Source organism: Vidua chalybeata, chromosome 8 (assembly GCF_026979565.1).
Source record: "Vidua chalybeata isolate OUT-0048 chromosome 8, bVidCha1 merged haplotype, whole genome shotgun sequence".
NCBI classification, from domain to species: Eukaryota; Metazoa; Chordata; class Aves; order Passeriformes; family Viduidae; genus Vidua; species Vidua chalybeata.
This window is the reverse complement of record NC_071537.1, coordinates 14,491,682-14,505,143: the sequence shown is the minus strand read 5'-3', so window position 1 is coordinate 14,505,143 and position 13,462 is coordinate 14,491,682. Positions and strand designations below refer to the sequence as shown.

Here is a 13,462-nt window from a genome sequence, read left to right as displayed (position 1 = left end):
AAAAAGTGCCCAGAATGGTAATGTCTTAAGAGTGGCTGTGAATGATTTTGGTCTGCAGAAACCAGTAGGAGCTGGAGACACTGGCCAGTTCAGCAGTCACAGCCAAAGCTGAATTCAAATTTTTTTTTCTTTTTTTTTTTTTTTCTTTTTTCTGAGGCAGAAGGAAATGAAAATGCATGGCAAGTCTGAGATTCTCCAACTTCTGTGTGGTTTAACACCTCTTCCACTGGCCAAGCCCAGCAGCATCACTGCAGATGCTTGGAGCCTCCTGTTGGAAGCCACGTGTCAGGGCACATTCACCCAAGGGATTTCGTGGTGGACATGCAGGCAGGACGAGGGAGGGCACCCTGCATCCCACGGCCTGGCCACATGCAGCACTTAGAAGGGTCTGCTGTCACCAAGTGTCCAGCCCATGTGCAGGAAGATATTACTGCCCACAGCTGCAGCACTCTGCTGGCTGAGCTGACCGCTGACTTCTGAGGATCTGTATGAAGCTGAGAGCACGAAAAGAGCTCCCAGGGAGGAGCCTTCAGCTGGCTAATTCAGCTGGGTGGTCTCTGGACAGGGTGATGCTGAGAGCTGCCCGTGGTACCTGCATCCCAGCAGTGTCACGGGTCGTCTTGCTGAGCCTGCTGGCTGCAGAGTGCTCTCATGTTGCCCTCTTGTGGTCCTAGAAAATGTGGGACCATCTCAATTCCACTGTTCAGGCTAGAGACAGAGGAGGGAGACTTCTTCCCTAGAACAGGACAAGCATTCCAGGAGGCCACATCACTCACCCTTGCAGGCTGCTGTGGGGTTGGCAGTGCAGCAGAAAAATTAAGAGTCTCAGTCGCAAGCGTTTTCCCCTACAAAAGGGTTCCTGCAAGATACAACCCTCTGGAGGTCTTTCTCTCTGGGCTGGGATTTGTCCAGCTCATTCTCCTCCCAGCTCTGAATATTTTTGTGTTGAACAATTTGGTAAAGCTCCACTTGGCCGTGGCTGAGCTCTCCACGTGAAAACATGGTTACAAAATGTTTCTGAGGCAGCATTTTTAAGCACGCCCCTCAAAGGCTTGCCATGAGCTTCGCCCCCAGTGTTGCAAGAAGCAAAAAGGGCACAACCTTTGGATGTAACATCTGCCGGATAGGGATTTCTTACACTTTTGAGGCTTTAGTCAAGGCAAAAACAGTTGACAGGTTTGTGTCTGAAGACACAGCAAACAGTCAATTCTCCCCATCTTCCCTGGGCCACTCTTGAATTTGTAGACCTCTTCCCCACCGTATGTCCCTCTTCCAAGCTGAAGAGTCCCAGCCTACAGTTTTTCACTTTACAGTCTGTTCCCATGTCTCTGAGCATCCTTACCACCTGCCTCCAAACCTTCTTCCATTCTCTATTAGCCTTTCTTTCTGAGACGAAAGGACCAGAACTGTGTGCAGACACTGGAAAACATTAAAACAAAGTGAAGCCAGGCCCAGGAAAGTGAACCAAAATTTTTATAAGCAAAGCTGTGAGGATCTTGAGAGAACCAGGAGGGCAGACAGAACTCTGCATGCAATGCCTTCTCATTTCTGTATCTGGCATGGAGGAGGCAGAAAAGGGGAAATACAAATAAGTGAACTCAAAGAAAAATTAAGCAGCTTGGATGGGGATGTCAGCAGAGGAGAGCTGGTCACAGCAGTGACCTGAAAGGCTGCAGGAGGTATTGGGATGATGAAAAAAGTTCAAACCCTTCTTTGGTAGGCAAGAGCTACAGAAAATTTGGGTCAGAGGACATCTAGAGCCCTGTGGCAGGGGCTGTTGTCCATTCTTCAGCACCAGTAAACGGTCTACAAGCATCCACACGTGCAGGGAATAGAGCACCTGTGCAGATTCAGGCCCCCTGCCCACGGCATCGTGCCAAGGCAGCAGTGTGGGTCCCCACCTCAGAACAGACGGGAATCAGCACCCAGCCTGTGCACGTACTAACACGACTCTGAGAGCCAGCGTGCGACGCATTCCGCTCTCCCGCTCCTGGCTGGTGGCAAGTCAAGCTGAGATCTGTGTGGTTGCTATGGAGAACTGTAGCTAAATGCACAAACAAGTGCCAAACAGTGGTAACTGCTCAAGGGGACTTAGAGACTCCAGGCTTTACAATGTGTTGCTGAGGGATGGTATCCCTTGGGGCATGGAGGCTTTTTTTAGCCTGCCAGGAAATCCAGCGCGGGACCTACTATACTTGGTATGCCGGATCCTCTGTGATGCACAAATTGGCCCTCTCTGTCATGGATTTCTGCTGGGGAGCTATTTATTTTTCTCCATCTTAATGCATGATCTTAAAATGTATCTAAGCAGCCAAGGAGGCTGCTAGCGGTAAAGCTGAGACTGCACCAGATGGACAGTGTAGACCCACTCGTTAGCTGCTGCCAAAGCCAAAGCCGAGAAGGCAGCGAGATTCCCACAAGGCAGCAGCGGGGAAGGGGAGCCCCGGCAGTGTGTGCGAGGCGGCAGCGCTCTGTGGGGAAGCAGAAGAGGGTTTGCACAGGCAGCTGCCTGCCGTGCTCCGCGCCGGGCTCCCGGGTGCTCTGCCAGCAGCCTGGCCCGGTGCATGGCGCACGAGTGCCGCGTCCAGCCCGGGGGTGGCTGCACCCCATGTCCCGGCGCGCACCCGGCTGGGCACCGTGTCCCGCGGCGGGCTGGCCCCGTGGGCCGCCGGGGGAAATGCCTCGCAGCCCAGGGCCGCGCGGTGCTGCACAGGGCGAAGTCCCCACGTCACCCGGGGGCCCCGGGCTCCCCAGGCTGCGGGCCAGCCCCGCGGAGCGGCTCCGCCTTCCCAGCGGCAGCACGCCGGGCCGGGCCGGGCGGAGGCAGCCGGGCGGCGGGGCGGGCGCTGGGGGCCGGGCCGGCCGGGGCCCGGGCGGGGCTGGGCGGCCGCGGGCGGGCGGAGGCGGGAGCGGGACCCCCAGGGTCGGAGCGACCGCAGCGCCCGGAGCGGGCCCGGAGAAGGTAGGGTCCCGCCGGAGCGGCCGGAGGGAGCCGGGCGCTCCCCGCCCGCCGCTGCCCGGCTTGGCCGCTGCCCCGCCGGCCTCCCCCCATCCCGCGGCCGCCCCCGGCCTGCGCCTCCGCCGGGCCCCGGCCCGGCCCCCGCCCGCCGGCGCCTCCCGCACTCCGCACCGGGCCCCGCTCGCCGCGGGCACGGGTGGGCTGCCTGAGCCGGGGGCTGCCCTGGGCCGCGCTGGCCGGCGGCGGGTGCCCCAGGCTGGGGTGCTGCGAGCTCGGGTGGGTACGCTCCCCTCGTGCCAGCCGCGCCAGGACAGCCTGTGGCCCTCCGGCCCTGCGTGCCCAGCTGGGTGCTCGCTGTGCCCCGTCCCAAAGCACACACGCTGCCCTGGGAGCACTTCAGGCACCTGGGCAGCGTGGAGCAGCTGTGCGGTACCGCGGGAGCCGCCCGTCTGCTTCCCACATTGCACTTTGGGATTGTAGTCTCTTAAGCCGTGTCTGTTCAGGCAGTGGCAACCCGAGTGGTCACCACCAGACAGGCAGGTAGGCAGCTGATGGTAGCTGATGTTGCCTGGACAGCTTGTGCAGGAGAGTACCTGGCCCTTTAGAAATTCTGTGACCATCCCATAGTGGTTTGGCACCGGGAGTCTGGAGTTGCGCACCCGTGAGGGTGGCACAAGTGGTTTTGCACAGAGAGCAGAAGCTCAAGGCTGCAGCACTGTGCCTTTCCGAGGTGCTTCTCCTAGGGCATTCACTCGGTTCAAGGCAGCCTGAAAAGAGAAACTTAAAAGAATTCCCTGTTTGCTTTCACTCTTGCAAACACAAAACCCTCTTGCAACACTGGCAGCCTGTCCCCATTGTCTTGTACTTATCAGAGATGAACTGGAGGTGTCTTCTCCAGTGGCCCTGCGAGGGGATGTAGGCTTGGGTCACCCTCAGAATACTCTGAGAGGCAGCTGCTGCTCCTGTGCTGTTCCTTTGCTGACCTTAAGTGGTACCTCAGCTGATCCTGCCCTTGATGTAATTTGGCCTTTGGGTTCAAACATCTCTGCTGCTGTTCCTGCTGTCTGAAATTGTCTCTCCACTTCTGGCCTTTCATATCTCATTCTCCTTGCTGTAGTACCTAGGAAGCCTCTAGTTGTGTCATAAGCATAAATGTCTGCTTTGACGTTTGTCATGATTCCATAACTTTCAGTTTCTTCTGAAAAGGCTTTCTTTCCCCTTGCCTCTGCCATTCTCTCCTTTGCTTCCACTGAGATTTTATCTCTTCTTCTGAAAGAGATCATAGATACAGAATTTGCAGTTTTGCAGAAGCTTTGCCAAATACAGCCTCTGTACCGTGCTACAAGACGTCACCATCATCCCCCTCATCTTGACTCACTCTGGCTGTGAGTCGTGCTGGGCAGTGTCTAAATGCATCCTGCTTGTGTGTGAGGCCTCCATAGTGCCGAGAGTGCCCACGTCTCTGAGCTGGCCTCCACTTTCTGTTCGTGAGATCCTCTCTTCTGTCAGGGCCAAAGGTTTCAGTTGTCTCTCCAGCTGCTCTGCTTAGAATTAGCAGTGACATTAAAAACTAGCTTGAACATACAACAGTTTTAAAGCACTGTTGATAATGGGATGGGAGGAGCTGAGCAGTAGGGGCAGAGGAAAGGAGTGATTCTCAGAGCTTTACAGGGCACCACCTCTGCCAGCTGTCAAGGGAACCATGGCTGTATGACCTCTTGAGGTTCTGAGTGCAGTTGAGGTGTCCCTGCAGTTGGTGACCTCAGACAGACTTTGTGACAGTGGTGATGTAAGCTTAGGTGGGACAGCCTGACTTGTGCTTACCTTAGCACTTCATTTCCTTAACTGATAATTTCCCCTCTACCTCCAGCAAAAGTATATTTCTAATCACATTACTCAACCCCACTTTTGAGTGATACAATTTTTACTTTCTCTTATTTTTAGAACCTTTCTGTGGGGAGATAAAATTTATTGCTTCCTTCTCAGGAGCACCTAGGGACTCTGAAAGGAAGAGGTCCAGGTAGCAGCAGAGTCCCTGTTGAGGACTGAGGTTATTTGGAGATACAGTACAGAATAGGAATGGTGGTGAGCAAAGAACAGAGTTTCCAAGCCAAACTCAAGTAATTTCCAGATTTCTGGTCTCCCCACCCAGCAGCCAAAGCATTATAATGGGCTTCTGTCCAAAAGTTATCTTGAAGAATATTGTTCAGGGTGCAAAATCAAGTGCTACAGTGTGAAGGAATGTCCTTGTAGTCCCAGTTCAACTTGTTTTGGATATGTACTCAAGATGTAATGACTAATTTTGTAATTGTATGCTATTTAGCACCTGTAGCCCAGCCACAGGTACTGCACAGCAATGGTGATTTTGCTCTTGGGGTTTTGTCTGTTCCTTATTCTAAGTTGTATAATTTTAGCCTGTCTGCAAAACTGGGAAGAGACACAACCACGTACCTTGGGGTGGGAGAAGACAGGACTTTTTAACACAGTCTGTAAAGTGTGTGCTGCCACAGCATACAGAATTTGGGAAACTCTTCTCTCCCAAGCTGGTGTTCTGGCCTTTGCATGCTTGGGACCCCACTGCCAGAGATTAAATATCCATCACAGTCATCTTGGTCACATGTTGTGGCAAGGTGTTCTGCTTTGCATTAAAAATTGATGCTGTGCTCTAGTTTCCAGATGGCTTTTGTTTGCTTGCCGTCTGGCTCAGCATGAGCTCCTCTTGCTTCCTTGCCACGCCACTCTTAACCCACACAGACACCACTAGCCAGCCTGCCCTCAGACACATCCTGCAACAGAGCAGGTGAGAACACTGACAGCCAGAGCCCAGCTGGAGAGAAGTAGTGGTTTGAATGACTTGTTTGGTACACTGCAGAGCTCCTGTGCCACACAGGTGTGGTGGGAGGCCAGAGCTTGCTTAAGTAGCCCTTTACTTGATAGTCCTGGTTCTTCAGGGGTCAGTGATCCAATCAAAAATGTATTCATATCAATTATTTTTGATGTATCAGGTCACAGACAAAGCAAAAGAAGCTATTTCTTTTTAGAATGAGAAGATTCCTCTTCCTTCCTGGGGCTATGTGGCGTTAGGAGGTGGAGTGCAGAACAGCTCTCATGTTTCCCACTACGTGAAGCTCAGCTGGGGGACTCTTTGGGATCTGCTGAGACAAAGCAGCATGTCCTATCAAGAAGCTGCAGTGATCAGCATTCCCTGGTGGGAGAAGGCTCCTCTCCTCAGCACCATTAGTTGGGCATTTGCCCTGCTTGCTGCATTGTCCATTCTGTTGGGATTCACAGGATCAGCTCTGCATTTGATGAAGCCACGGTCCCTGCATTGGCACCATCTCCAGCTGCAGCCCAGGCAGCCTGGCTCAACGGGGTATTGTTTATTCCACCCAGGAATGTGCAGGCAAGCAGGGACCTCGGGGAGCTTTACAGAGCAACATGTTCTGCTCTGAGCAGGGAGAGGGAGTGTGGGTGGCCACACTCTGAAGACCGGTGGGAGCAGTCAGGGCATGCTGGTGTGCGGGTAATGTCCCATCCTAGAAGTGTGAATGAGGACAGTGCAGGCTGTGCATGCATTGGGTTATGGAGGAGGGAAGGAGGGCTGTCCAGATTTGGAGAACACAGGAAGAAACAGAGGATAAAGGTAGAAATGTCTTAGTATGTGGTTAGTAAGCTTCTCTTCTTGACACAATGGTGTAAAAAGCCAAGCATAACTTCTGGTTCCTCCCACTGTGTGCTGCGTACTAATCCTGCAGCCTAGAGCACAGCAAGAGCTGCAGCAGATCTCTTGTCAAAGCCAATCCTCCAGCAGCTGAAGGGTGCACTGAACTGAGGGGTACCTTTGTCACTGGGGGTGGATTGTGCTTTCAGTGGACACTGAGCTATAATGAGTGGAAGGAGGTACTAAAAGACCTAGGTGAAATGCAAGGTGTTTTTCAATTTTTAAAAAGATCACTGACAGCATTTGTTTAATATTTTTAATATTAATTTCTCTAATCATTTTGTGACAAGCTTGTCTTTGTACATTTCTGGGAATATGACCATTCCTGGTCTACTGCTCATGCAGATTTTAAAGTTCTTGTAGAGATTGAGACATCCACTGGACAAGAATCCACTTGTCCCTCTTGTGCAAATCCTGCATGCCTGTGGAAGCCTACATGGCATATTTTGGTCTGTTTGGTGAAATGTTAGTTCTTCAGTTACAGTGCAATCATAATCTCCATAGTCAGTTTTAACAGTGCTGCTTCTTGAGTGAGAAGCTGGAATGTATTATTTAGTGGAGAGACAAGTGGCAGTAGCACCTGTTAAGTTTGGTTTCCTTGCTGCTTAATTTGTGGCATCCATCCATGACTGTTTTTTATCTCATGGTCTGAGCAGTGCTTTGGGATAGGAGTGGATTAGCTGCCCTCAGACCCTTTGGGTCTCCCTTTCTACTGGGGCTGTTAATACTTCTTGTAATCAGCCTAAATGGCCTCATCACATTGCTGCCTTATCTCTTAAGTGCTTAAAATCCTTGTTTCAGCATCTTTAGTAGTCCTGCCTCCATCTAAGTGATGGTACTTCTAGCAAGTGCCTGACAATTACATTTGATGCTGGTGAGTCCAGTATTTGGGATTTCTTACCCAGCGCAATTTCAGATGCAGGAAGAGGAGGGATAGAAGAAGTTGTCAGAGTCTATGTGCAAATGCCTTTTCTTGGTGACCCAGTCTGTGCTGAAGATTACAAAACAATATTTTAACAGAGTTAATAGCTGTAATTTCATTCTGGTCCCTGCTTCCATCAGCCCACGCTGGACCAGACACACTCCAGAGCTAATAGCAAAATTGGATAAGCAGTCTTCCATGAAGGTAATGTTAGTGTGTGCTGAGCATGCATGCACGCAGACTGGGGGGAGTGATTAATGCCCTGGGAATCCACTTTCTGCCTTACTGCACAATGCTGTTGTGTCAGGCCCAGAGCTTGGCACCAGGCAGGCTGAAGTCAGGCGCCAGGAACATGTTACCTGGTTTGTGCAGGATCAGGCAGTGAGACAGAGCCTGTGTGTTCTCAGCAGAGCGAGTTCCTGCTGCGCCACAGCTTCATACTTGCACAGTGAGGCTCTCTTTGGATGCGGGTCGGCTGCTGGGCGGGGGCAGGAGTCCTGCGATCCTCACTGACCTCCCCCAGCCTGAAATCCCAGAGTTTGCTCAGTTGTGGCAGAGCTCTCCCTCCTTCCCTCTGGCAGGCAAGGATCACCCATCCTTGAGGTGAGAGGTGCTTGGCCAGCTGTCAGGAGCCGTGACTCACAGGGAATCACAGGCGGAGCCCTGCTCTCCCTGCAGTCTGCTTTTCCTTCTGGAGCCTCTGCATGAGCTGTTGCTGAATGTTTGTTTTCACCAGATCTAGGGTGGATCTGGAAGAAGCTCAGGTCCACTATTAAGCCTGAAGAGTTGGACTCAGTAAGTTTCCAGTCTGGAATATGCTGGGAGGTTTCCTTCTCTAGGTGGGGGTTTGTAGAAAATGTTGGCAGGCAGCACTGCAGGGAGTAAGACAAGGCCAAGGCCCTGGAAAATATTTTCTGTTCAATATTTTGTGTTCAATTCATGTCATTGAGCAAGCAAGCTCCACAAGACTGATTGCAAATACTACTTGCAAATACAGGGGCATGCTATCTATACTCCAATGGAGTCAGGGAGTGATCTTGCTCTTCTTGGTACTGCTGAGGGAACATGAGCCTGTTTGGATTCTTTTTTGGCAGTTTCAGAAGTTGCTTCACACTTTCCTACAAGCTGCCTCTCAGGGAATTCTTTGGACATGAATAGGTTAGTGGTTTATTATAACTGTAATTAATATATACATGCTGGAACTATTACAGTCCTGCCTGTCCCTCTCTATCTCCGTCTCATTGGAAAATCTTGCACATTTTAATTATGAGTCCCCAGAGTTGCAGGTGTGTTAAAGGAAGTGACACTCCTGTTCTCATGGGCAGGATCAGTGGCAGGGCTGTATTCTCAGCACCAGTGACTGTAGCAAAGCCAGGATTGGGTCTGCAGCACACATACTGTAATCTTTGCATACCTCTGCCCGTTCTTACATTACACCTTTGACAGAAGACATACAAGAAATCTCACTGTACCACCATGTGCTCCTGGAGAAACTACCCTAAGGCAGCAATTATGCCTGCAATGTTTTTCCCTCTTTGTCCAGTGCTGCTATGAAGTTTGAATATTCAGAGTATGGCAAGGATTCCTAAGAGCCTGAGCTCAGCTGGCAACCTGTCTGGGGGTGGAGGGCAGCCTGAGTGCCTGCAAGGGGCTGCTGCTGCTGCGCCTGCTGCTGCTCCTGTTCCCATGAGAACAAGCAGCAGCATGCTCCAGGCACCCCACCTCAAACAGCACAAGGATCCTTACTTGTCTTTAGTATTTTCAAGCTAATTGATGGCTCTTCCGTCTTTTTCCTCTCTCCATATGGTCATGTTTTTAATACTGTTACTCCTTCTGCCTCAGTAGGTTTCTGCTATCCTGAACTGCAGCTCTTTGTGCTCCTGATTCACTCCAGTCCATTCATCTCTTTTTGGTGGCAGAGTGCTGTCTGCTGCTGGATATTGGGCTCTTTGTTTGTGCAGCCAGCACAAAGCTGGTGACAAAAAGACAGCCTGTGTCCCAAGAAGCCCACGTGCGATGGGGAAGGCAGTGGAGAGCAATAGGAGTGACAGACAGACAGGATGGCAGAGGTGAGGGTGGCCAGGGGCACAGCATGCTGGCTGCAGCAGAGGAATGGCTGGGGGCGGGGAGAGACGTGATGAGGAAGCTGTTCCTGCTGAGTACAAACCCGCTTTGTTCCCAGGAGGTGAGTCGGACTGGATAAACAGAATGGTCCCGTCAGCAGAAAGCCTTTCCCTGCCTGGATCCCCCACTGGCACTCTCACTGGAAGTTGCCTGCACCTCGTTAGCAGGGACATATTTCTCCTGCCTGTGTTAGCTTCCCCTCTTCCTGACTCTCCGGGGCTCAGGTGGGCTGTGTGTGGCTGTACGGGGAAAGGCTGCCCTTGCGGGGGCCGTGTGTTTATGTTCTGTTGTGTTGTCACCGCGCTCTTTCTGCCCTTAGCTGGGCCGGGGGCTGGCGAGCCGTGCTGACATGGGACGGGTGGCAGCGGCTGGGCGGCGCTTGGAGCGGCACTGCTCGCTGTGCGCTTGGAGCCGCTCTGGGGAGGGAGGAGAGCGGGTCCCACGGCAGGGAAGGTGTGTCCAAACGGACGGAACGGGGACTGGTTGTGATGTGGGACGAAAGCGGCCTGTGCCAAGGGGGCTGGTGAGGCGGACGCCGATGTCCCAGCGTCGCAGAGAGCAGGGCTCTGAAAGCACGGCGGAGAGGTGCTGGCAGTGCTGTCCTGTGCCTGTATTTGCAGTGGGTCAGGAAATGAAAGCAAACTCACTGGTCTGAGGTGAAGGTGAGGAATAATCTTAAAGTTTCTGGTTGCTTTGGATGGATGAACCTTTCTGTTCCCATCCTGAGGAATTTGGGAGGAGACAAAGGAGCAGTTTAAGCTGCAGGACTGCTGCTGCCTTGGTGCACTGTATTTCCTTGACAGTGAGGCTGAAAAGCAGAAATTATACCGAAGAGTGTCCTCAACAGCCACTTCCAGAGTAAGGGGGGATCCAGAACATAGCCCTTGGCGAGGAGCTCTTTGCCTGCTTTCAGGTCTCCTGCCAGAAGGAATTTCAGCCTTGGCTCCCAGAGCCTTGGACAGGATCTGCATCGTCATCTCAGTCTGACTTCTGCCAAGAACCATGGTGGGGCCACCCAGGGAATGTCTGAGCCAGGTACCTAGAAGGCAGAAAGGATATTTCCAGTCAGGTCTGAGAATGAGGATGGTGGTATGAGCTTGCCTGAGAGGACTTTGTGCCTCTTCTCTTGCTGGGCCAGAGCTGTGGTGCTGGTTCAGCCTGCAGTTCCTGTGGCCCTGAGTGGTGGCATGGGGAGGGGGATTCCTGTGCCCATCCTGCCAGAGAATGTGTGGTGGGACGTGCAAGTGGGTGGTGCTGGCTGCTCACCAGGCTCTGTCAGACTGAGCTGTGCTCCACATGTCAGGGAAATGCTGAGCTTCCTCCCCTCCTCTTGCTTCCTTCCCGACGGAAGGAATTCACTTCCAAATTTCTTGGTGCTTGTCCCCCCTCTTGCAGCACAAACACATGATCCTACAGAGATAGCCGGAGGAGTGGGACAAGGCAGGTTAGACCATGGCTCCTGTGGCATGCGGCAAGGGGTTGGCAGGGAGCTCAGGACAGGATCTCCCCAATCTGCCTCTGTGCTCAGGAAGGGTTTTACTTCCTGGGCTTATGTGTGATAATTTCAGGTGTTTCTGAGAGTGACAAATTTCTCACTATCTCAGCTTTAGGCACTGACCTGCCTTCAGACACTGCACAATGGAGGCTGGCTCCGTGGTGCGGGCAGTCTTTGATTTCTGTCCCAGCGTCTCTGAAGAGCTTCCCCTCTTCGTGGGAGATGTCATCGAGGTGTTGGCTGTGGTGGACGAGTTCTGGCTCCTTGGCAAGAAGGAAGGTGTCACAGGTAAGAGCTGGAAATGCCTGCACCTGGGTATATACAAGTGCCACCTAAGTGTGCACTCCATGAGCACATCCTCCCTTGGAGGGGAAGGACCCGATTTAATTTACTAAATCTTTCATGGGACTTTGATTGGGACTGAGAGTGCAAGTTGCCACTGGTCTCCTGCCAGCTTTATGTCAACTATTCCGACAAGCTTGTGTGTTGTTTTTTGAGAGAGGTTAGTGGAGAGTCAATTCTCAAGGAGATAGGAGCTTCACAATACTGGTTGTTCCAGCCACTGTGGAGAGACTGCCCATTTCCTGGCTAGTTTATGTACTGACCTGCTGTGGCAGTGGAAAGGAAACAGATGCACTGAGAATGGAAATGCATCCACTCTGGAAACCAGTCCAAGTGACCTTGTCAGTGGAGATAGAACAACAGTGACCATGTGTCCCCCCTCCAAGCCCTCTGACTCAGCCCCACTTCCTCCTTTCTGCTTTAAAGATCTTTGTGCACAAATTGCCATCAATATCTAGGTGCCTGGAATGTTGTGCAAGTCTCTTAAACTTTTAGGAGGGTGTGGGAAACCTCTGAAGCAGCAGAATGCTCTTAGTGAAACACTAAGAGTCTTGTAGTCTCTGTTTAAGGCAGCTCTTCCTCATCTTAATCCTGATGTTAAGAAGATGTGTGAGCTCTTGGGGAGATGAAAGCCAGGCCACTTCAAAGCATAAGCCTGCCTCTGTCTTCAGCATGAGGGTGGGACTGATTTCATCCCTGGCTGTAGAGATGGGGCTGCTATTGTAGCAGCAGTCTGGTCTCTCCTAACAGCCACAAGCTGTCAACTGTCTGAAACAGGGTGCACAGGAGCACTTCCCTCCTGTGCTCCATGTGACTGATAAGTGGCATTGAATGAGCATGTGCCTGATCCTGTTGCTGCTGCTGAAGACACTGGGCAAAGATTATGCGTGCAGTTTTCAACAGAGTTTTGTCTCCCAGCATAACTGGTGAGGTTGTTATATAGAAGATGAAGCTATTAAGGAATAACAAACAGATGTGTGTCATAGCTCAAAGATAAAGAAACATGCTGAAGTCAAACTGAATGTTTTTAATGACCTTTAACTCAAAACCGAATTGCATTCCTGCTTTCCCTTAGAACAGCTGCTGTAGTTTTCTGCCCAGCTTTCAAAATTAAAATTATAGGGAATTGAAAAAGCACTTTACAATAGAAGCTGTGGAGGTGTTGCAGTCTAGTACTCATTACTCTGTGGAATAATTACTGTAACTCCATGTACAGTAATTCCTTTCTTACAGCATTATGTTGTTTCCATGTACAAAGCAGGAAACTAAGATAAGGAAAAAGAGAGTTGGTTAAAACTGTGAAGGAAGCAGCAGAGAACTGTAAGTGTCAAGTTGCCTAAACACAGTGTAAAGCTCTGGATGTCTAGGATATGGTGTTTCCAGGTTTTATTAGAAAATATTTGATCACCCAGCGGCAATGCTGGGTGTGGTACTAGCCCATACTTCATCATATGCCCTTGCCTCAAATTATATAAGAAAGACATTTTTAGTGGCCTTTGCAGTGGGCTCTGCCATGTCATGTGCTCTCAGGACTGAAATTAGTATCTGATGGGTATCATCTGGTGGCCAACAAATGTGCCATGGTGAAACAGATACACAGAATGACAGTGGGGAAGGTCCTTGGAGTCCCAGCAGTGCTGAAGCTGCTTGGAGTCCCAGCAGTGCTGAAGCTGTAACAGAACCTGTGACTCACAGGTGTGGCCATCCCGACTGTGGCAGCTTGAATTCTGTGCTGAGACTGCACAGGGGCCAAGCCCTATGGAGGAAGGAGCACCAAGTGGAAATGCCCAGTCAGAAGACACTGCTCCCATGATCCAGCACTACTGGATCCCTTAGTCCTCACCACGGGTCTGAGTTGGGAAGGAAGCAGTAAGGGCAGGGAATACCCAGTATGTCTGT

The 13,462-nt window shown here is 51.5% G+C and overlaps 1 protein-coding gene across 3 annotated transcripts in view; it reads left to right on the top strand.

The window, feature by feature from the left end:
* The first annotated feature begins 2,874 nt into the window (after positions 1-2,874).
* DNMBP (dynamin binding protein) overlaps positions 2,875-13,462 on the top strand; it is a 34,803-nt gene continuing 24,215 nt past the window's right edge. Inside the window, exons 1-4 of one of the 3 annotated variants that reach the window (XM_053948507.1) lie at positions 2,947-2,962; positions 9,522-9,671; positions 9,785-9,950; positions 11,331-11,509. In XM_053948507.1, coding sequence (XP_053804482.1) covers positions 11,365-11,509 — 145 coding nt within the window. In that variant the 5' untranslated portion in view covers positions 2,947-2,962; positions 9,522-9,671; positions 9,785-9,950; positions 11,331-11,364. Of the gene's footprint in view, positions 2,963-9,025; positions 9,672-9,784; positions 9,951-11,330; positions 11,510-13,462 lie in introns of those variants that run through there. The other 2 variants (XM_053948510.1, XM_053948508.1) reach the window with 2 other exon arrangements.